This window comes from Trematomus bernacchii, unplaced genomic scaffold (assembly GCF_902827165.1).
Source record: "Trematomus bernacchii unplaced genomic scaffold, fTreBer1.1, whole genome shotgun sequence".
NCBI lineage: Eukaryota > Metazoa > Chordata > Actinopteri > Perciformes > Nototheniidae > Trematomus > Trematomus bernacchii.
This window is the reverse complement of record NW_022987797.1, coordinates 2034808-2059807: the sequence shown is the minus strand read 5'-3', so window position 1 is coordinate 2059807 and position 25000 is coordinate 2034808. Positions and strand designations below refer to the sequence as shown.

At 39.1% G+C, this 25000-nt stretch overlaps 1 protein-coding gene across 1 annotated transcript in view; it reads left to right on the top strand.

The window, feature by feature from the left end:
- Positions 1–25000, top strand: part of ptprt (protein tyrosine phosphatase receptor type T) — a 350127-nt gene that overhangs the window by 264166 nt on the left and 60961 nt on the right. Inside the window, exons 19-23 of the mRNA XM_034149943.1 lie at positions 3556–3710; positions 8263–8343; positions 8977–9012; positions 22883–22975; positions 23561–23670. Of these exons, the coding sequence (XP_034005834.1) occupies positions 3556–3710; positions 8263–8343; positions 8977–9012; positions 22883–22975; positions 23561–23670 (475 nt within the window). The remainder of the gene's footprint in view (positions 1–3555; positions 3711–8262; positions 8344–8976; positions 9013–22882; positions 22976–23560; positions 23671–25000) is intronic.

Sequence of the window (25000 nt, the reverse complement as noted above, 5' to 3'; positions counted from 1 at the left end):
AGTTTGTGGCAGTGCAGTATTATTAGATCTCTGTTTAGTGTTTTGTTGCTAAACACTTGAGAAGGCAAATCAGTTTTCTGATAAGTAAACGTTGAAATGGTAGCTGGAAGTAAACTAAGCCTTAAAAAGTTAAATAAAACACTTTCCACCAATCCTAACACGAATACAACTCTTAACAACTTTTTGAAATGAGTGGAAGGTTTAGAGACATTGGTCGATTAAAGAAAAGCTTTACCTAAATGTGAAGCTTTGGCTGGTCATCATCATCAAATGAAATTGATAGTCTTGGTTTTGTAATAGATATGCAAGCCAAACTTGTGTTTTCCAACTTAGCTTATTCTATGAGTTTTGCTTTCAGTTGAAGTGAATCTGGGTAAACAAGGAATCATGCTAAATAAAGCATATTGGGGCACACAGAGACGAAACGGGTGTTATCCGCTATAGTTCTTATTGTATGGACGGTTCGTCCACACGAGGCCGTAACGGAACCGCGGAAACGGAGCCCTCAAACGATAGTGCTTCCCAAAGTGGGAAGGTCTGGTAACGTAATGCGGGTTGTACGCCCTAAACGATCATAGCCCCGCCTCTCCGCACCTCTCCTGCTCAGCCCCGCGTCACCCGCGTCATTGCTGATGCGTTTCGCAATAACAACAATGGCGGATCACAGGGTTGCTTTCGTGCTCCAGACGCTACTGACCATGCTACAGATGTTAGTGCAAAATCTACAGCTCCTCTACCACAACCATCAGCAACAAGTGGACATGGAGAACTACATGAACTACATGTTGCTAAATCCACCGCGGAGAATAACCAGAAGGGCAACCAGGCAACCATGGCAACCATGCTCGGGGGGTCTTATTCGCTGCTTTTTGTGTATTTTGTGGCGGAAGTACAGAGCCACTTACAGGCCCGGCATATGTACTACAGCGTCTCCAGCGGGTCGAGGGTCTCGTGTGGACGGACACGTTTCTTGTGCCGATTCCGTGTGGACGGAAGACTTTTTTGATATCGACCGTGGTTCGTTTTTGTTTTCGTCTCCGGACGGGGCCTAAGAAAGACTCCCATGGCATTTAAATTAATAATAATCCCATGGAACAGCCATTATGGGTAGCGGCATAGTGTTCTACATTTTTGTCAGATTGCTGGCTTCAAACTCAACTCCAATTGTAATATCAGATCATAGTTGGTAAAGGAACACAAAGGTGGGTCACACATATGGTTGTTCCTTAAATAAAAATAGCTTTGTTTCTGTTGTAAGTTATTGGGAAAATAAGATTCATTCATTACTTTTATTTTAATAAATGACAATATGTTAAAGTATATAATATTATTTACCATTTTCTGCAAATCCAGTGTCATATTTATTATCCTTTTTAATTTAAATTAATTGCCCCAAAAATATTTTTGCATGACACCCAAGCAGTGTGCATTGAAATTGTTTGGGGTTATGGACTTACTCCAGTGACTTTAATTGAGATTTAGGTTTTCTTCACTGTACTCCCATGACAGCTGGTTAAGAACATGCTGACTTCTGAACCAATCCATTGATAATGCCAATGTCAAATGTACAATGTGAATAATAAGCAATTGTCAAAGCAGAAACTAGGTTGTAACAATATTGTTCCAAGGTTTTATACCTTTTACATTTTGTTTCTGTTTGCATTTGAGATGTGAAATTCAAATGTCCTTTTTTCTGCATCATTCTGTCTGAATTGAAAAATAAAATGAGATATCTGTAGAACACACAAGATATAGATCTACACTGAATGCTCACTGTGCTGGTAAGTAACCTTATGGCTCAGAAATCATGCAGGAAGTGCCTAACCTGGTCCTCCTCCCCAATTAAAATGATTGAGCCTCAGAAAGACGAAAGTCAAAGGAGTGTTTTGGTGGTCCTACTCATCCTGCAAAAAAAGTGTTTCTGTTAAAAATAGCAGTTCTTTCAGTATGCAGTCAATGACAGAATTACACTTTTAAAATAAGACTCACTTATTATCACTTCCAGTATGTTCAGGCTCATAGAACATTTCTAACTTCTGGAGGTACTTGTTCAGGAAATGCATACAGGACAAGACTGTACAAATCTGTTTATGGTGGTACTTCTGCCAGTTCTGGTGAATCTACTAGTCGATGTCAGATTGTAATGGCTTGCTGTCACTTCTGCCATCTGGTGCCTCAGTGAATTTAAAACTGAAGTTTCAGGTACAACTGAAAAATAACCAATATTAAATTGCCAACAGATGGGAGTTATGACACTCACACAGACAGTGAATGGAAGAGAAAAAATCCTTACGATACAACCACACTCAAGGGACATCTCATCAGCAGTCACACAACTACATTTACCATTTACAGCCACTGTAGAAGCCCTACATGTTACTGAATGTCAACCCCTCCCCACTGAATCATATTGCCTGTGCTTTCTTTGCTCTAATTGCCTTGCAGGAGAAAAAAAAATCTGTCCATTTTTAAACGTTGTACCTAAGCTTTTTTTTCAACAGTCATTAGATTGGATCTATTATATCTTAAAATATGATTCCCATTGCATATTACTGTCTAATTCTGAACACACGTGTGGTTATGCTTATTAATCAGCATTCAATCCTATAAATATATTATCTGCATTTGATTCCAATGCAGGAGATCTATAGATAGTGACTGTTTAATGTTGGAAGGGAGTTTCAATTCCAAAAGGCAAGATATCGGAAAGCTTTTTCTTTTATACTACTTAAATTGCAACTTCAGGATAACACCACAAAAATGCTGGAAGAACCCTGATGGTGCGTTCACACCGGCCGTAAAGGGAAGATTCACATACAATTAGCATACTATGCTGTCATTTCATTGTAAAACATTTTTCAAAATGATGCCCAAAAACCCCACTGATTAGTAAAAACCATGAATGAATGCTTTGGATAGTGTGTCCAATAGACTGTAGGCAGAACACTTTTATAATGTATGTTTTCTGAATGGAGATCGGATCAATAATACAATATGTTTTGTTTCTAATTAAAGATAATTCATGTCAGGCAAATTTCTAACTCTTCTAAAAATCGAACTCTTGCTGCGTCATTTGCGAAAATGAAGCTTTGCGTCGAGTGTGAACGCTCCTTAACCCCTAACCCTAAAACAAAAGGTGTCCTTAAATGTTGCTGTCTTTGTTAAATGCATTCTAACCATAGCCTTAAATGTCTAAAATACCATTTGTTCATATCATGATTATACAGCTGCCACAACAATGTTTAAGAACTTTTGAATATCGCAATGCATAAAACCAAAATGTTCATCCTCATGTGGCCATATTGACATTTGTGTGTTCAAATCACCGCATGTTTAGATAAAATAAACTGTCCTCTGCTTGCGGTTCTCACAATAAATGATTTCCTTGACAGTATTTCTGATCTGGTGATATATGTGTGTTTGTATACATGTGAATGTGTTCAGGTTCTGCATGTGGATTCCACACTTTTCATGCATGTCTGTTTGTGTAAATAAACCTGTTTGTATGTCATTGTGTGTATGCTTGTTAACGTGTATTTGTTCATAAAACTGTAGGAAGTTGGCAAAGAAGCAGAAAGAGACGGCCAGCAGCTCCACCCAGCAGAGGGAGATGGGCCCGGTCACCACGGCTGATAAGAGCACCACCAAGGTCAGCACGCTGCACAAAGACGACCCCTTCTCCACCTCCAACCAGGACCTCAATGGCTTCAGTAAGTCAAATCCTCTGTGCTTCTGACCTCAATTTGCATCCTACATTTGGAGAATCTTCAGAGAATATATGTTACCAGAAAGTAAAATAATAATAAAAAAACGTAGCCTACTGTAAATACATCTCTTTAATTTAATCTTTGTTTCAAATTGTAATAACGTTTATTTTGCCCTTGTCTCTTCTAGAAAATATGCATATACTAAGTCTCTGTGCCATTAATCATTTTGTCAGATTAATTTATTCAAATAATGGACTTTTTTTCATAATAAAACTCTCCATATGTTCCTTTTTTAGTAATATCAGCAGTATGTTGTGCTGCTTCACTAGCCTCCATCTTACTTAGTGCCGCTGTAATCATTTTCCCTCATCCCTAAACTTTTATTGTTCTGCCTCAAACACATGCAAGAACATGTGTGCATATTGCATTGGGACTTCAACGGCAATCTTATGAAAGTCGTTGTGCATTTGCACGGTTATGTGTGTGTGTCTTTGTGTGTGTGTGTGTTCATGGTAATTGCACAGGGCCCCTCAGAAGGAAATTTTTTCTCCTGAAAATGTCATGCTGGCCTTTTGGGAGTGCTTGGCCGTTGAAAGCCAGGGGTGCTGGAGAGGGACTAAGTAGCAGGCTAATGTCGCCCATAATTGCCTGCTCTCTTCTTCCTACTGTCCGCACTGCAACTCTCACGTAGAATAATGTTTTTGCATTTAAAACACTTAGAGAGGACTGCTTTTATCTCGACCATAAATGTACCATAAAGCTTTTTAAAGAGCACTATTATACTTTTTGCAGGGTTTTCCTTTTCCTGTAGTGTCATATTTGAGTGGATTTAGTGCGTGTAAATGTTCTGCAGAGGCTAACAGTTCCCTGCAGAGGGAGTTTCACACACACCCCCCCTGCCTGAAACGCCTCCATTGGACTCCTTTGTTTACTTCCATAACATAGTCACATCACTCGCGCTTCTATTGGCTAGCGCTCAAACACTTTGTATGTGATAGGCTAAGGGGCGGGATATCTCTAAGGGGTTGACCAATCAAAACAGACTGTGCTCTAGTTTCAGACAGAGGGTGAACAATAAAGTAAAAAATAAAGCACTGTTTGAACATTAAGGCATCTTTTGGTAACATGTCACAGTAAAAGCACAATATACAAACATGAACCTGTAAATTAGCAGAATATGTCCTCTTTCAAATAAACTTGATTGGGCAATAGCATCATTAAGAAAATAAGCTTATTTTCTTCTTGACCTTGGTTGCTTCATTAACTTTTTACTTTTTGTATTAGTATTCTTACAATGAAACCTAGCTATGCTTTTGCTGAGTTAATTAACACAGTTTCCGTGTTTGAAGAATTTAGAAAAGAAGAGGTAAATGTCTCCTGGGAACTGAATATATGATGAAGTAATAGCTATTTTATAAGTCATGGACTTTTTTGCTTCCAGGCACAGTTGACTGGACCTTGCCTCGGGCCGAATATAGTTTTGGCTTTCAAATAAGTCTTCTTGATTTAAGGCATATGTGAATGAAGTTCGGACTTCCAAAAAATTGACAGACTTTCCTCTTATTTATCATCCTTGGAGGAAAGTAAATAATATGTCTTGGCATATGCGACACAAACCAGAGGGAGATTGTATTTTATTATCAATCCATTGAAACTATATGGATAGACTATGAAAACTATATTTGTTGTGACTTTCTAAACCCTGTTGTTAGGATCCATGGCAATTAACGGTTTGGTTCATCAGAGTTGGTGCCATGAAATAGTCTTCCTCTAACTGCCTCCCTTTCACTGTTGGTAGTGTTATCACACACACATTTGAAAAAGGGAAAGAAACAAAGGACACACACATGCGTCACTGATCCAGGCTCAGTCCTAATGAGACAGAGAAAATACGCTGACGATGGGTAGGGGACCCAATAATATTTCCGCGGATGGACCCTCGCAGGGCAAATAACCTTTTTGTGTTATTGCATTCTCACCCAGCCACCAGTTATCTTCACAGGACATTGCTGTCAAAGCAGTTTTCCTTTGGTATGCAGGAACACTCCTCACTGTATTAAAGTTGAGCTTCTTTTTGAGTTGCGTTAGCATACAGTGCTGGTACGCATTAGACGAGGGGGATTTTGTAACAGAAGAGGAGGAAATGTTTTCGGGGGTATTTGGAGAGGTGATGAGGAAGAAAGAGAGATGACAAGAAGATAGAACCTAAATGATCTGCTAGGGGGGAAATTGGGCCATTGTACCAGAAAACAGTCGAGCAAATAGAATATGGATTAGGCAAAAAGGCACCTGTATGGAGGAATCATCAGGAAATTACCATCACACTTATTATTAAGAGCATTAGTGACATTACAAACACTGGATGGAAAATGGCAGCCTGTATACTGCCATTTTACACAACATGTGCTATATTATTTATGAGCAGTCAGACATTTTACAGTTACTGGTGAGCACATTTATTCAATTATATTAAGAGGCCTTATTATGCTTTTTGGGGATTTTCCCTTTCCTGTAGTGTGTTATATAGGTTGCTGTGCATACATGGTCTGCAAAGTATCATATTACAAAGTTTCTTCCAGAGGGAGTTTCTCTCCAAAACCTTTCTTGCTCACATGCACTTATGGATGCTGCTCACTTACACATATTTTACATTAGTATCTGTCAAGCCATTCTCTTCATATTCTTTTAATGTGACAGCGAGACAAATGGATAACTTGAGTGTCACCTTAGCTGCCATTATTACAAGATGTTATAAGTGGCTACTTCCAAAGACCCCTTGGGATATTGCTAATGCTTTTACAACTTTTCAACATCGAGCTAGAATGTTTTACAAACCATCATGCTAATAGATTTACAATTCTTCTATACTACTTAAACGTCATATCAGGGGAAGGAGAGGCGAGAAGGTGCATCTGAAGCAGGCTAAGGAGGTGACAAGAAGAGGGGATGATGGGAGTGTGGGGGGGGGGTGGAAACAATGACAAAGAAACACAGGGGCAGAAGAGGAGAGGCACATTGAGTATGAAGGGAGGCAGAGGAGAGGTTCCTTCAGTTGGAGAGTTTCCACTAATGGCCCCTGCTCGGACCGTCAGGTCTCTCAAACACACAAAACAAATACATTATGAACAAGAGTGAAAATACTGTATATGATGCCATGCATGATTACTAAATGGCTTCTTAAAGTGTATGGATACATGTCTTTACGTTTAGGTGAGCACACACACAGCAAAGCAACTAGCTGCAGGTAGTGTGTCGCGACATGTGTGTAAGATAGCTCAGATAGTGTGGATTATTGAACGGCCTTAGGTAGCATATAATATGTCACAGTCAGTCTCCCAGCATTCCCCCTGGGTTTTATCTTATTGTGTGTGCGTGTGTGTGTCCTACCTTTCATTTATTTATAACCCCTGGCAGACCTGATGGTGATCCCCATGTATATGCATTGATGTATGGGCTCAGCTTTTTTCCAACTCTTTCTATTATTTACTTTATTCCCACAGTGCAGCTTTGAACAGGCAGTAGCTATTCAATGCATGAAGCTAGCCGTCAAAGCCAAAAAAGTGCACCAAAAAGAAAATCGAAACAATATCCCTCTAAAATGAAATGTAATGAAAACCCCAACCCTTTCATTACGCTAGATATTCTGGCCTATTAACATTTTAAAAGCACTATCTTTTGGCGGAGAGATTCTGATAAATGAATACCAAGTTAACTTAACTGAGGCTTTTCTTAAGGCTTATGATTGACAATCACCTCACATATAAGATAAACTTTGGTTTTGTCCCAACTGACTACAAACTACTTTTCCCCCGGCAAGGAGTCATAATTCCATAAAAAACACATAACAAATCCATGTTTTTAAGTGAAGAGAGGCTACAGTAGGTAGTTCACTGCTCAATAAGTGCTGGCTAGCTGAGTTAGCAGGACAAATGCTATCGTTGTTCCTCTCCATTGGTTCAATCCATTTACTTTGAACGGCCATTCTTTATACCGGCCACAAAATCAGTCGTATGTATTGACCAACATTGAGAGCATGTCATATTTGAGTGCATGCTCATTGAGACGGAACCACTTTTGTATTGCAAAATTCAATACGGTAGCATTGATGGTGCCATTAGTGTTATTGGATTGTTCCTCATTTTGTTGAATATGGATCTTTCTTTGTGTATGTTTTCATTGTTAATCATGTCCTGTGATGATTGATTGTTGTTTCTTTTTAGATTCACTCACTGACCTATCCCTCTTCTATCTTTTTGGCCTTCTCCCTTTTGTCCTGCATCCCCATTTGTACTTCACTTCCTGTCTCTGCTTTCATATATTCATCTCCACCTTACACTTCCCACTTACACTATTCCATTCTCTCCTCCTTATTCGTCCTCTTTTTCTGTTCTCCTCTCCCTCCTCTCCATCTTCTCCTTCCTATTCTGTCACACACCTCCCCTTCTACTCCACCGCTCACTTCGCCACCTCCTGCTTCTCCCGTACATCCTCTTGTTTCCTCGTCCTCTTTCTCACCTTCTCTTCACCTCTCTTCCCTTGTGTCCTCCTTCTCCAGCCTCCCCCTCTACCTGCTCATTCTCTGTGCAGGGAGGCAAGACACTGCAGAGCAAATCCCTGCTGAATTCCTACTACTCAGGTACACACTTAAACTCACACACAAACACACACACACACACACATAATCTTTGAAGAGGCTTTAGGCAACGATTCAATGCCTGTGGAGTTTCATGCAGTTGGGATTTCATCTGCTCAAACTATCCCTATAAATGACACCGGAGAAACTGACACGCTGTATTTCTTCCAAGTTTCCTTTTTGGGTTGACCATATTATTTGTGTTAGGTAGTGGATACTAACAGAAAATGCCGTACAGCTTCTAAGTTTGTTACCTGTACCCAACTAACATGTTTTTTCACAGTTAGTTTGCACATTGACACTCATATTCAGGCTTCAAAGGCAATATTACAAACATTTTATTTATCAGGCAAAAGCTATTCACAAAGGACCCAACAGTTTGATCAGATGACAATACCTGCTCACACCCAAACAAATATTATAATTGAATAAATAACAAAATACATAGTTAATAGGATCCCTAAAACATTTCAAATAACGAGGTTGACATTCCAATACAATCAACAACCACAGACACATATTACATGCAGGACAAACAGTATTCATTGTTCCATATAATCCCACTCTTTGTTAGAACTAATTGTCCCAATCATTTCAATCAAAATAAATTGACTTTCATTGTTTTCTTTCGTGCAGTGTCTAAAGAGCCAGTTCCAGCCACAACTTCCATAGGTGAGTACAAACTGTTTCATTATTTTGACAAAGCATAGAAGCTGCGGTTAATACTTCTTAGTAAATACAGCTCTGACTTGTGTGTATCTTAGTGTGTATCTGTTAAAGTGCGTGCAAGCATGTGGAAGTGTGACCAACAAGTGAAGCAAAAGTTAACAAATGAACTGTCTTCCACACACATCTATTCATATACAAGGTCAGAGACACACACACATGCATATACACACCGTTTACACATGGGAAAAATGAAATGTCAAAACCATTTTCCAGTACCTTCTTTCTGTCTTTTTCTCTTCATTTCCATCCCTCTCTCCCCTTCTGTTGGCCAGATTGGCCTCTTCTTTGCCAAGCAGATTGGCTATGGCCTCTGCCAAAGTGTGACATGTGTGTGTGTGTGTGTGTTTGTGTGGGTGTATCTGTGTGTAAGCTTGAGTGTCTGTGGCCAGCCTTTACACAAGTAGACCATTTCACACACTCTTGACTCTCGCTCACACACACACAGAGGTATAGTAAGTGGTGACATTTGTCTGTATAATGTGATAATACCTATCAGCTGCTCGTCTTCCTGCCACACCTCCTCCCATCCCTCCTTTCCATATCACTCTTTTCTTCTTCTCTCCTTTCTTCTTCTCTTCTCTCTCTTCTGCCAATTATTGCCATTCCCCCCGTCATCAGGTCTACCATCATATCATCGTGCTCCCTCATTTTGACTGTCAAAACACTTTTTCCTACTTTTTTGTTTGAATCGAAATGTTAATTTTATTAATATTATAATATATAATCATTTTATTGTAATGCTACTATGCCTGATTGGCCACAAGCCCAATTTCTGGCCATTTATTTAATTGTATTTGTTCAACCCTTCCTACTTTTGGTAAATCCAGCCCCACCAATAAGAGTTTTTCTCTGCCATACTCACATGTTCTGCTTTTTCTGTGCCTTTTCCGTTTGTTCCTGTCCTTTCCTAAACTCATTATCAGGTATTCGAGCATCCATTCTTGACTTCCGCTTAATTTGCAAACTTCAGTGTTCACTCTTCCCTCTCACTTCATCCGTTCCTCCTCTCATCTCCTCTGTTTACCAGCTGAATCAATGTTATACCTGCTGAGCCCATGTTTTAACTGCCCAGGAAACGGAGAGAAAGAAAAACAGAAAAAGACAAATCACAATAATAGACACCTACTCTGCATCGTATAGGCTCTTAAAACCAACTGGCCAAGAGAAATGGCCATATGTACGCTGATTAACAGTAATGTAAACAACTGGCCACACAGGTTTCTTTGCCATTTGCTGATACACATCAAGGCATGATGAAGCAGAATGCAAAACAACGCTTGAGTGATTTGTGCAACGGCACACATTTGCTGTCATACATCTTCACAGAGTTACGCTAGTGTTTTCTTGAACCATATGTTCTATCTACAATTAGAGAGGGATACAAGATGTAAAACAAAATGTTCATAATCCCGGTGAAGAAAAATGTGGTACGTACTGTACAACACATGCATGACAAATAAAAAAAAAAGACTATCTAGAATAGAACAAAATCTTGCATGATAAAACGACCGCAGGTGAAGTGTAAAACAAAAAACCATTAAAACAATATACGTGTCGATCAATTGTTCTCTTCTTTTAGTAACCCTTTATTATCTCTTAATGGGGTCCTGTAATGCTTTGGGGGTTTTCCCTTTCCTGTAGTGTGTTATAGGTTTGGTGCATGTAAATGCGCTGCAAAGGCTAAAACCCCTGTGTTCCCTGTTCCTCTCCCAAACACTCAACCGACCCGCCCCACATAGTGACATCAATATGTAACACTCAGGCTTCTATTGTTTAGCCCTCAAACAAATCGTACGTGATAGGTTAAGGGCAGGGTCATCTCTAAGCGGTTAACCAATTACAACAGAGCGGGCCAGCTAACCAATCAGAAAACATTGAACATTAAAGCATGGAGACGTGTCACAGGAGAGGCACAGCATGCAAATATGAACCTGAAAATGAGCATTGTATGTCGTCTTTAATCCATGCCATGACCCCAACTCTCCAAACTCAGTTCACACAACTTTGTTCTTCTATCGACTTTTGTTTCATTTAATTACATTTTTTCTTTCCATCCATCCATCCATCACCTCTCTCATCGTCTTACCAATCCTGTTTTCTCGTCAACACATTACTCCGCTCCTCCCACGGTCATCTATCCATTCATACCGTCCATACACTCATCCATTAATACTTCCATTCCCCATTTGTTCGTTTCCTAATATCTGTTAGTCCATCCATCGACTCTTCTGTCCCTCCATCACTGTCTATATCCACATCTGCTTTTATACTGTCATTGATTCTCTCCTTCTACCCATCATCCACCCATCAATCCAATTCCTATTTCTTCCAGTTCTACATTATCCTATCTTCGTCTTCAGACCATCTTGCAGTCCTCTTTCCATTTGCTCATCCAATATTTTCTCCATCCATCACGTAAACATCATAAAGCATCATCCCTTGATGCTGTTTTCATGTCATGCTTAGCATTGCAATTATTTCATTGATTAGAGCAGTAATTTAGTGGATGGAGAGAACCTGTAAATTGACCACCGAGCATTTTGCAATCATCATCATCTTCTTCACGACCATCATCCAAGGCCAACAGGAAGAGAGATAGCAGAATGGAATACCAATGCAATGGCAGACATACGGACGAAGGGAAGATTCATAGAAAGTGTTGAAAGTGAGATTAAAACAGGGGGGTGGAGGAATAGAGATAAAAAGGAAACAAAGAATGCTTTCAAGTTGTTTAACACTAGAACCGCCAGGGGTCGCTGAATAACTAAAACCGCCAACGGGTCAAATTCACCCGCTATTAGAATGCATTGATTTTCAAGGTACAATGTTCTTTTATTTATCATACTAGAACACAGGGTTAACGGTGAGTTTTGATCGCACAGTGATGAAACTTATACCAATAGAATCTGTGGACTCTCAGCTTCCATGTGATATCTAGTGCAGATTGCATGAAGTATAAAAGATTGCTAGATATATCTCTCTATCTATCTATCTATCTATCTATCTCTCTATATATCTCTCTATATATCTCTCTATCTATCTATCTATCTATCTATCTATCTATCTATCTATCTCTCTATATATCTCTCTATCTATCTATCTATCTATCTATCTATCTCTCTATATATCTCTCTATATATCTCTCTATCTATCTATCTATCTATCTATCTATCTATCTCTCTATATATCTCTCTATCTATCTATCTATCTATCTCTCTATATATCTCTCTATCTATCTATCTATCTATCTATCTATCTATCTATCTATCTATCTATCTATCTATCTATCTATATATCTCTCTATATCTATCTATCTATCTCTCTCTCTCTCTCTCTCTCTCTCTCTCTATCCCTCTATCTATAAGGAACCGCAGTAAACAACAGGTGTTGCTATAGCAACACGTCATGTTTATGTTTTTGCGCGAGATCAATAGTGCAAAAATCACTGCATTTTCCATAAGGTAAATATTACCCGCTGGCGCTGATGGGTATAAATGGCAATTTTTTCAATCTGACTTCATATTGACCATTTTTAACAACAGAGGGTGCTACATAACACACTTTCAGGAAAAGTCACGGACTGGGAGAATTTTATTGAAAAAAAGTGACATCCAATCAAGAAACAGCTGCGGGTCAAATGTACCCGTTGGCGGTTCTAGTGTTAACAGCATATTTCTTCATACAATACGTGTGTTTTGCAACTTTATTCCAAGTTGGGATGTACTGCAGATATGTTCTTTATCATAACGAACACTCTTCTTTCATATAGAATGACAGGAGGGCGATGGAACTCAATAAGAAAACATCTGATTCTAGCATTTCTCCTTTTAATTATTTTCTTAGTTAAATGTGAGCACATTTTCTTAATTGTATTGCTAAAGTTACTTAAAATATCTAAGCTAGCTGTCCACTTAATGTGATAAGACTAATCCTAAACCTTACCCTAACCCTAGACTAGTTAACTCAAAAAAAGAAAATATGCCCACCAGAACAAACACAATCAATATTCTTCGTAATATTTTTCTACTGATCATTTGTGTGTATCTGTTTAGCCAATAATGCTCCATTCTCCACGTTGACCTCCCTTAGGGTTATTAACCTATCCATATATCTGAAGTGGCCTCCAAGCGTAACTGGATTTCATTATTAAGTAAAGCGATAGAAAACATTTCATTCTTAAAGTAAGACTCCTCCATTTAGATACATTCCAATACCTTTCAGGCTTTTGAAAATGGATAATGGGACCAGGAGCCTGAACGCTGCCAGTGAGGATCGTTTCTTAATAGCTTGAAGAGAGAGGCAGAGCAGAGAAAGAGAGAAGAAGAAAGTTATTAAGAGGACAGTGAAAGAGACATACAGATTGAGGGATCAAAGACGGGGAGAAGGAGCGTATCCAGTACGCAATGCAGAGGAGGGTTTAACTCGGTGTGTGTGTGTGTGTGTGTGTGTGTGTGTGTGTGTGTGTGTGTGTGTGTGTGTGTGTGTGTGTGTGTGTGTGTGTGTGTGTGTGTGTGTGTGTGTGTGTGTGTGTGTGTGTGTGTGTGTGTGTGTGTGTGTGTGTGTGTGTGTGTGTGTGTGTTTTCTTTTTGAACCAGCTGCAAAGATTTCTCCTTAGCTCAGGTGTTTTTTCAGCTATGGAAATGGGATTTCTCACACACATACACACACACACACACACACACACACACACACACACACACACACACACACACACAAACACACAAATCCTCCCTCATAAAATATTGCATCCATAAGCACCCAGCCAGCACTCACACACAAATATATGCACAAAGAGACAAGGACACATCAGAAAGTTACAAATGTACACACAGGAACACACGATATCCGTATGCACAGACACCCCGCGCAGTGTTAACATTGATGCGACGTAAATCCACTGGATCAGTGAAAAGCCACCGCTGCATGGCGTGCATTTCATGTGCAAACACGTTTTCCTTCGAAAAATCAATTTCACAGACTCTGATGTATGTTAAAAGGCTACGCAACACTGTTCTCTGTCACTTCACAAAGCAAGCGTCAGCCTTTTGTGGCCAGCCAAGGACAGTCCTTTGCATGACTTCTTAGCACAGAAGTGGTTAATTAGGTACACACAGTTGAACAAATACACTGATCGAAGCACAGAGCCATGCAAAGGCGTCCCGGGAACCTTGGACACCAAAGAAAAAGCTAGATGCAAAACTGAAATCCCCTTGCAAATTCCTGTTTGCCTTTTCAAGGGCTTTCAAAACAACAAAGATTAGGCACATTAGACCCATCAGTAAGCGGAACTTATGATTTAAAAGTGACCCTTTCAACCCTGATGTGAGTCATGTTTAAAATAAAACACCAAAGATATATTTAAACAATGTGCATTCATATGCTGAATGTGTTGAGATAAATGTTTCTTAGTTGACAGAAGCCATCAGGAACACAGATTTTTTTCTTTGGGATATTTAGAAAAGGGAGAATGATTGTAGATATGGTTAAGGAGAAAGAGTAGTGAAAGAGGGTTCAGCAGGCCAGTGTCATACACAGTATAAAAAGTGAAGCATCCTTTACTTTTCAATGCATATTTTACTGAAGGAACAGATGAAATCCCTGCCAGCAGACCTCAATGATGTGTCTTTCGCTGGGTATTTTTGAAGATGCAACAACAACTGTCCTGCCACAGTGGAGGAGGACGCTGGTCCAGAATCACCTACTGTGTAAAAAGCCCATAATTTCTACCCACAGTATTGGAAGTAGTTTTTCCAAAGCATTACTGAAGGGCAATTATTTCCCTCAGCCTACAGTAGTTCAGCTTAGCATCAGGCTGCATGTATGGTGATTATAGCTAATGGTAGTCATTTTGTTTGGCCATCATTTGACAGTGCTAGGTAATTGAAGGTGAGAGCATATTTGAGAGATTGTGAATGTCAACCTTTATGTGCTCAGGGAAGATTGAGCCTCTGTGCTCTTTTCAAGCCACTTCTTATAACGCTTATATTCACAGCTAGTGGTCCTTCACTCCCACTTCCTTTGACTAGTCCGCCTGCTTCGCGGTCTGACAGTCTGAAATCTGTTCTTACCCCTTTTGTGGTCGCTTTCATTATATTTACCTTCACCTATAGCTGTACATATAGATTTTACGTTCAGTTGTTGAGGATAGAAACATAATAATGCACAAATGTAATTTCCATTTTTATTTCCAAGTTTCATATTGAGATCAATATCAATACTGACAATATAAATAGTTGAAATAATAGCATTTGAAGAACTCTTAATTTGAAACTACTAAAAAATAGTCCGTTCCACTTGGTACCGATGGCTGGAACTGCGGAAACAACAACGTAACTTAAAACGACGGCAGAGCTGATGGAGGTTTTTTGTAACTGTCCAAGTCTGTTTACATTTTCTCTTCCATTAACATTAACGGTGTGGGCACTGCCAGAGCCCACACCGTTTTCCTGTAAGTATTTACTTCCTGTCTTTCTTCTTCTGCTGTTCCCTTTAGTGTTTTCTTCCTATTTCCCTTCTTCTGTTGACTTCTCTTTTTCTTGTCATTACTGGGGACAGTCTAGCCATCATTAATCAAAATGTGCGTGCTCTCCACAAATATAACAATTCATATTCCAAAAGAATTACCTGGTGTTTTCTGATGAAGAAAGCTGTTTCTCGTTAGCAAGAAATAACAACCCTTGAAATGTCCAAATTGACCAATCAGAATGGAGTATTTAACACAAAAAAAAGGCCTTGTTATAATCACAATTTCAATGTTTAGCGAGTCAACAAGTGATTTGGCCCAGAATATAGGACAGGAAGTGTATACACTGGATGATTAAAATTAAACATAAGCTTGAATAATATATTGGTTTATTTGGCCATGCACGGTAGAAAAACAGGCATGAATTTATATAAAATGTCGCATTACTTTACTCCCTCACATCTCAAATGATCTTCATCCACAGCCAGCAGAAGCCTATACTTACTGTATATGAGCAGATGGTGGCAACAACATGCTTTACTATCCAGCATCCTCAGATAAAATGATAAAATAATACATATTTCCGTCTACCAGTCTCTTTTTCTCTCTGGTCTTATCTTCCAAGATACAATTAAATGTTTGTTAAATAAGAAGCAGATTTGTTTGCAGCTGCTGGGTGACTTTTCAGATTACTGTGTAGGTAACTAACATACAAACAACCTCCTACTCACACTCTGTGATACCTCTGTTAAACTCTGGTGCCTGTACGTTTCAAAGGAAGTGGCTTTGTACGCGCACACTCATTGCCATTAAACGTGCAGACACACACTTGTGAGTCAGTGTTGTGTGTCCTCATGTCAGAAGAAGGGAGGTGAGATTAAGGTTAACGCTGGAATACTGTCTAGACCAGCTGATCCCTGTGAACTGCAGTCCAGATATATTTTCTGCTGCCTCTCTGTCTCCTCTTCCATTTGTAGCTTCTTTTATTTTCGCTTTTTCTCTGGCTCTTCTTTATGTCAGGCATCCTCAGGTCTTGGTTTTTATTCCATCTCATCACAATGCTAAACAATTAAGTACACTATGTTTATCTCTATGTTGGAAATATTTATCTTTGTTACACAAGCTCAATGTATTTCTAACTTCCTGTTCTCTATATGTTCACTCATTGAACCTGTTATATTTGAATGAAGAACCCATTAACAGTTGATGGGCACATTGACTTTGATCATCTAACCCCGTACAATTATGACCATAAGGTATTGTCTATTATGCTCTGCAAAGCTAGTATGTTGCATTTTATTAGAAACCAAGATTTAAGAAAAAAACTAATAAATATGAAACAAATAAACTGATAATGTCAAGTAAATATTTGATATCAAAGGACGAAGATTACTTTGGAGAATTAAAGCCCTGATGCGATCAAGGATCTTTTTCTTAACCTTTTTCTGTCTACATTTGATCTACTGCTTTCTGTCTACTTTGGACAGCAGCTCAGTTACACTTTTAGTTTCCATACTTTATTCTAGCGGCTCACTGTTCCACTATCTGACTTTAATATGTTTCAAATATCGGAGTGATTTTTCATCCACACCGGCCCGGCTTTGCAGCAAAATAAAATGAAGTTGAACCTGACCCTGTACTCCAGAGAAAGACCGAAAGAAAGACAGAGATAAACTCAACAGCCACATTTATTCCACCTTTATAAAACTAAATGCATCTCTTCAGACACATGTCCACCAGCTTTTAATATTTCATTTCAAAACGTTTTAGAACATTTTAAAGGTTCATATTTGTATTGAGTGTCTCTCCTGTGACATGTCTCCATGCTTTAATGTTCAAAAAGCTCTTTATTGTTCTCATACTGCCTGTGCTGCAGCACCTCTCTTCACCCTCTGTCTGAAACCAGAGCCCAGTCTGCTCTGGCTCTGTTGTGATTGGTCAACCCCTTAGAGATTCCCTGCCCTTTAGCTTATCACGTACAATATGTTGGAGTGCTAGCCAATGGACGCGCAATGTTACGTAGTGATGTCTCTATGTTAACTCCCTGTGGTGGGAACTTTGGGATTTGAGCCTTTGCAGACCATTTACATGCACAGAAACCTATAACACACTAAAAGAAAGGTAAAACCCCAAAATGCATAATAGGGTCCCTTCGAGAAATTGTGTAAATTCAAGGAGACCTAGCTTCAACAAACAATCATTTCCTCAAGATAGATGGATATTTGTTTGTATTGTTTTGTTATAGTCAGATAATAAAGTTGACATTTGGCATTGTGTGAAATATAAAGGCTGTTGCATTATTTACCCGACAAGTAGTTACACAGCACAGTGGATTGTCTTGGTTGAACTAAATAGACAGTATTGGATTATTACTGATTGTATCCAAGGGTGTAGATGATGAACGGTTATTTTGTCGAAGTCTTTAGTGTTTAACATCATTTCCATTTCAGATTCAATTATTGTTTGATTGTTCCTGATATAATTAGTGTGTGTGGGTGCATGCATAAGAACAGGGTATGGAAATGATAATCCTCTATAAGGACAGTTGCTTCTGTAATGGAGTCATTTTCTTTGTTATGATTGGGCTTAACAGTAATTGCTAGTTGGGGGGTATAAAGGATATGGGTGAATTACATTGAATTATGCAATGACTGCAGAGAAAGCTGCCAGTTTTCCATTTCAATCATGTGCAAGTATATTTTGAACACAGTGATGGTCCACAGCTTTATTATGATGTATTCTTTCTATAGCAAAATACAGAAAATATGATCCTCGATAGAGTGATGCAGATATTACTTCGTTTTGTAGGCAGCCCAGGAATAAGCATCGCAAGGGCTCCCTCGACAAAAAGCAATGGGATTTTTCCATTGGAGTCAAGAATATTACAGAAAAGATGATCTGTGGCAAACACACTTCACACATTTTGTTTAGCAGGGTAATGTCGACATATTTACAACACTTTAATGAAGCGTAAATACAATTGACACAAGTAAAAAGCTATGGGCTATAAAAGAAACTACATGTGGCCAATGCTAAGCTAAAGGCGGCTAACATTTGAAGTGATAATGTTTAGCAGCCTCTTTTAGCCACTTGTTGCTATGACACATTAAAGTGTCAGACATTCACCAGTGGGGGTATTTACTGTTGTCGTAGAACAAAACGTTAAAGTCTCTTCAGCCTGTGTTAACTACAGACCTTATTTCAGAGGTAAAATGCTGACTCACGTCCGTGTTTTAGGACTGCACCGCACTCTATCTGCAAGTAAATAAAAGAGAATTGAATGCAGCTGCTGTCATAATCAAGCAGATGCAGCATTATAGTTATATAAATCACGCAAAGTAAGGCAAAGAAGTAAACAAAGCTTCCAGAGAAATATAACTGTCGAAGACTTACAAATAAAAGCAAAATATAGAAACACAGGTACAGACGTCTGAGGCGAAGGAGTTAGGAGTTAACATAGTGATACTCTGAGCCAAGCCATCCATAACTGCGTCTTAATAAAGTCACAGAGTGGGAGGAGGGAACTTTATGTAGCACACTGCCAAGCATGAAGGACTGCATTAACATACACACTCCCTGACAGTGGAAACGGCCTTCACACACACATGGGAAACAGGTTCAACACACACACACGTTTTTCTTCTCTCTTAAAATCAATCACATCTCTCTTATCAAACACACACTCAACGCTCTCCGTATGTCTCTATATCAAACACACACACACACACACACACACACACACACACACACACACACACACACACACACACACACACACACACTCTCTTGTGAATGTGGGGTCAATAAATCTCCCCATTAGCATTGAGATGTCTTCATCATAGTCAGTGTTGTGGAGCTGCCGCTATGACTCCATTTCATGCCTGGCTTAATGCATATTTGACCTTGGGGTGACGCACACACAAACACACACACACACACACACTCCCACACAGACACACACATTTTCTAATACTGAAAGATAGGCATGCAAAAGCACATTCTTGTGTAAGTGCCGGAGTGTGCTTACACACACTCATATACACACATATACCATATACCTCACATCAATGGATAAACGAACTGTATGAACACATTTAACCGATTATAAAACGCACACCTCCGACCGTGAAGCCAGCTGCCTGGAATATTCAGAGTCTCAGAGATGAAGGATGTGTGCTGCTTTGTGTTAAAATGTATTTATCAAAAGAAAAACCAGTGGTAGGAGAAAGGGTTGATTGAGGAGTACTAAGGAAGGATGGAAAGAGTTTGTAAAGATAAATGGGATGGATTGAAGGGCTGGAGTTCATTCTTACTTGAACTATAGTGGAGACAGTGTGAAGGGGAAGTGTGAAGTACATCCTGGTTGTGTTTCAGAGAGCAGACAGTTTGTCCTTGCCTGTTCTCGGCTCTCTTTTTCTCTTCAACTCTTTACTCCTGTATTTCCTACACCTTTCCTCTCCAAATATCTCTCCTGTCTCACATTTCTTTCACTCTCATCTGCCCTTTTTTCCTTATTTCCTTACTTCTTCCATGTCTTAATAGTGTAGTGCAGTGATGATGTATTGTTGTAAGCCGACCCGGAAGTTAGCATCGCAAGGGCCCCCTGGACAAAATGATTTTGGAATGTACCATGAAATAAGATATTTGGCAAACTCATTTTCATTATAGTTACAAGTTTTGTTAAGCAGGAACATCTCGACATATTAACACCATGTATACAATAGTTGAAGCATAAATGAAATTGCCATAAGTAAAAATCTAATGTTAGCCTATAAAATAACTAAATTAGGATTGCTTGGCTGCGTATCACCACTGCTAAGCTAAAGGCCGCTAATGTTCTTGTAATAACATTTAGTAGTCTTGTTTAGTCACTTTTTTTTTATGTTGTAGAACAAAACGCGAAAATCTCTTCAGCCTAGGTTACCCATTATTTTTGGCATCTGGTCGCTTTCCTCCTCTCCCCTTTCAGTCACTCATTCCAATTATTCATTCTGTCTTCTACTCTTGTATCAATCCTATCACACATCATGACTTAAGCTCGTAATACACAATTTAATATACTATTTCGTTTTTCAGCCCTTTGTCCTGTCTCTCAACACTAACAGGACACTGTCACAGTGGTAGAAGCAGACCTGTGTGGTCGGCTCATTCTTCATCCGTTTAGGGAAGCCAGTGTTTAGATTGGCTTATGGAGAAACCACTTAACGGCACTAATGAATCCACAGCCATCATTAACATGCAAATAGCTCCATTAAGAAAACATAGAGTCTTGCAGTATTATATTACAAACCCTATTCCTTCTGAGACACACACATACACACTTCAGTGAGTAAACTGCCATACTGCAACAGCACTGAACAAAAGAACATTTATTAAAACCAACAAAACTTTAACAACTCTCTTATAATGCGTGCGTCACACTGTCCCGAAATTGACACCAGATGGACACACGAATATGGAATTGTGAATTTCGCACGAAGATGGCCCCGAACTTGGTCAACGGCCAAGCAACAGCCGAAGCAAGTACGATGCCTACAGAAGTCCACACGATGGCACCCGAACCACACACGAAGGCAACATTTACATTACATTTAAGACATACAACTGCAACGAAAGTAACACAAACAATTATGTTAAAGTCCTATGGGACTTTACATTTTGGAAACTTGAGATTGTATATAATACAAATTGTCACTGATATTTTCAGACTTTGTTCTTTACTTTCTCCGTCTTTATATGTAGATGATATTACGTTTTTTCCGTCATGTTGTTTCCATAGCAACAACAACTTCCTGTCAACAGCGTAAACTCGCCTTCAAAATAAAAGCATCTAAATAAAACAGGAAGTTAACCTAAATTACATTTAAAGCTCCCATGTCATGCTTTTCCGGTTATTACCCGTCCCCTTGTGTGTTATGTAGCTTTGTATGCATGTAAATGGTCTGCAGAGTCACAAACCCTCAAAGTACACCCTGTAGCGAGTAAAACTCTAATAATATGTTTACATGATTTTGTTGTGCAATAAAATAACCAGAGAAGCGATCTACAAGGAAACATTGCACACCGTGGTCCCATCTCGATGTCATCGTACTATAATACGATGGCTACACAACGGCATTGCGAGGGCTTCACGTAGTCGTGTTGCCTTCCTAAGACAATCGGGCAGCTTCTTGTTTCCTTCGTATTGTCTTCGTGAGGCGAAAAATGCCCGATGGCACCGATGATCACACGAAGTAAAGACGAAGATGACACGATTTGACAAGATGCCCTCACGCTGGCCTTACGAAGGGCAAAATAGACACACAAATTCAACACAAAAATGAACCTTCGCAAGGTCTTTCGGCAATATTTTGGCATGCCAAAGATTTTGCCACCGCTCTCGAAGTTGCTGCCGGAGCCTGAGAAACTCCACCGGCGGTCATACGATGGCTTAAGATGCCCTCACGAATGGCTCGATGCTGTTACGATTAGAGCCGAATTTGAACATTTCCTTTTTCGTGTGTCCATCTGGTGTCAATTTCGGGAAAGTGTGACGCAGGCTTTATGGAAAACTAAAATGAGGCTTAGGGTTTCCCAAAGTATTTCAATAAGTTCAGTTCCCCAGGATTAGCTGAGAGAAAAAGAGAAGACAAGTGGTGGAAACAAATAAACCTTATATTAAATGAATCACGATGGTACATTGTTCTTCCTTCTCTAACGGAGAGTGAATGGAGCATTTGTATTGCTGCATCAAGTTTCCTCCACCAAAAACGCGTTGGGTCCTCTGTTTCAGCTCTTGACAATCCTTGATCAGTCCCTCCGTCCCACTGAACCTTCTTCCTCCATCTGTGCTGACTAATAAAACCCATGCTCTCATCCAATCAATCTGTCTGTTTGTTAATTGGAGGAGAGATATTCCAATTAGCCCTCCTATCGTCATGCCCACCAATCAAGGTTTAGGGTGTTAATTGACTCATTAATCTAACCATAAGCAGCCAATATTTCTTTCTTCTAGACTATATTTTGGAGACATTTAAGATTTTAGAAAGAATTGAGATAAAACAGGTGATACATACCGAATAAAACAAATAGTGTTTTATTATACAGTACTGTGAAAAGAGCCATTCTGCATACTGAGTGGTTATACTTTTGATACATGAAGTACATGTTGCCGTTTTCCCAACTTTTACTACAATATTTGAAGACATTGTTTTTTCTACTTTAACTTAATTAGTTATTCTTCCACCACCCAACTTTTCTCACCTGTGATGTGTCCATACTGTGCACAGTACTGAGTGTGGGTGGGGGGATTATTATAGTTAGGATGTCTGTTGTCATGGTAACTTACTCTTTCTCTCTTTCTATTAACAGACAGTAGCCAGGCGTCGCTCGCCCAGCCCTCTCTGACCCTTCAGAGTTTTCCTTACGGAGGCTGTGAGTCTGTGGAGATCTCCTACCAGAGCGGTACATGCACAAAGCCTTGACACTGTGTTAGTTAGTTAGTACTTAGTAGGTTAGTAATTAGTTTGTAAGTTAGTCGGTTAGCTAGTTAGTTAGTTAGTTAGTTAGTTAGTTAGTTAGTTAGTTAGTTAGTTAGACCAATGTTATAATGCTTATACTTCATTGATAATGCTAAAGGTTTTGGTGCTAAAACTTATTATCAAACAAGTAGCTAACTGTGTGTGTCAGGTTTTCTCAGGTTATTTAGTTAGCTGATTGGTGAGTTATAGTGTATAGAGGTTAGTAATTTTGTAACATGCCTTATACAAGTTGTTGTAAGCTTGTTTGACGATAAAACAATCGGACATAGCTAGCAAGTTAGTTTAAAAAGTCAGTGAGATTTACTTATTTAACTATTCCCATCAATATACTGCGTTGTCTTATTCTTGGATAAAGCTCAAGACGCTACTTTGTTTATTTACTGATTGAGTAAAAGTTAGCTATTTTACTCAACAACATAAAAACAAAATACACATACTAACTGCATCCCGCTGTTTATATAAAAACATTTTATTTCTCTTACTCTAGAATATGTTTCTGTTCCTGCAGGTCAGTTCCAGGCGGGTCAGTTTCAGCCGGCTATTCGAGTCGCAGACCTCCTGCAGCATATCACCCAGATGAAGTGTGGACAGGGCTACGGTTTCAAGGAGGAATATGAGGTGAATACACACACACACACTCTCACACACACAGAGGCTTATAATGAGAACAACAAGAACATCTTCAGATGGACAACATTACAAGCAGCCATTAGTAAGAAGGTCAAAGGTTTGCTGCTACAGCACATAGATAGCATGTGTAATGAACTGTTTGTGTGATGCCTGAATGTATAATTATTACCGCTGGTAAAATAGTGATTCTTGCAGCCCCTATGACCCTGAATAGCATATCAGCAATATCAGCATTCAAAGTCAAAACAAGAATCAAAGGCAGATTTGACTGAAAATATATTTTAATTGCTCACAAAATACTTACTGCACAATAAAAATTATCATTATAGTAAATGGAGTAAAACTGCGTCAGACGAGACGAGATGCTTTTTTGCATTGAGCTGAAATCTCATACATCACTCATTTGCATAAGAAAACATTTAAAAGAGAGTTGTTGTTTTTTTTTCTGCAGATTGATTTTTGACTTTTCCGAGGCACAGATGATCCGATTTTAGTTCACATTTCAATAAATGATATGAAAATAAAACACGTAAACGGCATCTCCGGCTTGGTAATTAGATTCTTTTATTTTGCAAACGCTGCATCCATATTTCCTCTCCGTCCCTGCTGTCGCTTCCCAGTTGAGCAGTGTGTGTATGTATGTGTGAAGGAGAGAGATTGGATTTGGTTTTATGGCTGGAGACCCTTATCAATTATTAATCCTTTACCTCATCAATATTGATGATCAGCAAAACAAACAGAGGGACGGTAAAACTAACTCTCCTCTCCTTACTTTCTTTTCTTTGTTTTACAGTTTGTGTCGTAGAGTGGTGCAGTGTTTAGAAGTTAGCATTACAGGGCTCCTTTGACCAAAAAGAGAATAGGATTGTTCTTGTGAATTATGGAATAATGCAGAAATAAGATTTTTGGTAAACACACGTTTATATTTACACGTTTTGTTGGGCAGGATAATCTACACATATAACCCACGCTTTTATAATAGTTGAAGTGTAAGTGTAATCACCAGAAGTAAAAAGCTAACGTTAGGCTAAAGAAAAAAAATCACCAACGCTAAGCTAAAGGTGGCTAATGCTGATGTGATGTTCAGACATGTTTACTGACGTATTTTCTTCCGTAGTACAAAACCTAAAACACTCTTGAACTTGTGTTAATCACTGATCAAAATTCAAGCATCTAACCAAAACACAAACATGTGATGAATGCTAACCCATTCCTGCACCCATTCTGTCTTTACTCTCGTTTTGTCCCAAGTGTCTTCTTTTTCATAATACCTTGTTCTCCCCCCCGACTTCAATTTCCCTTTCAATCTTTGCTCAGC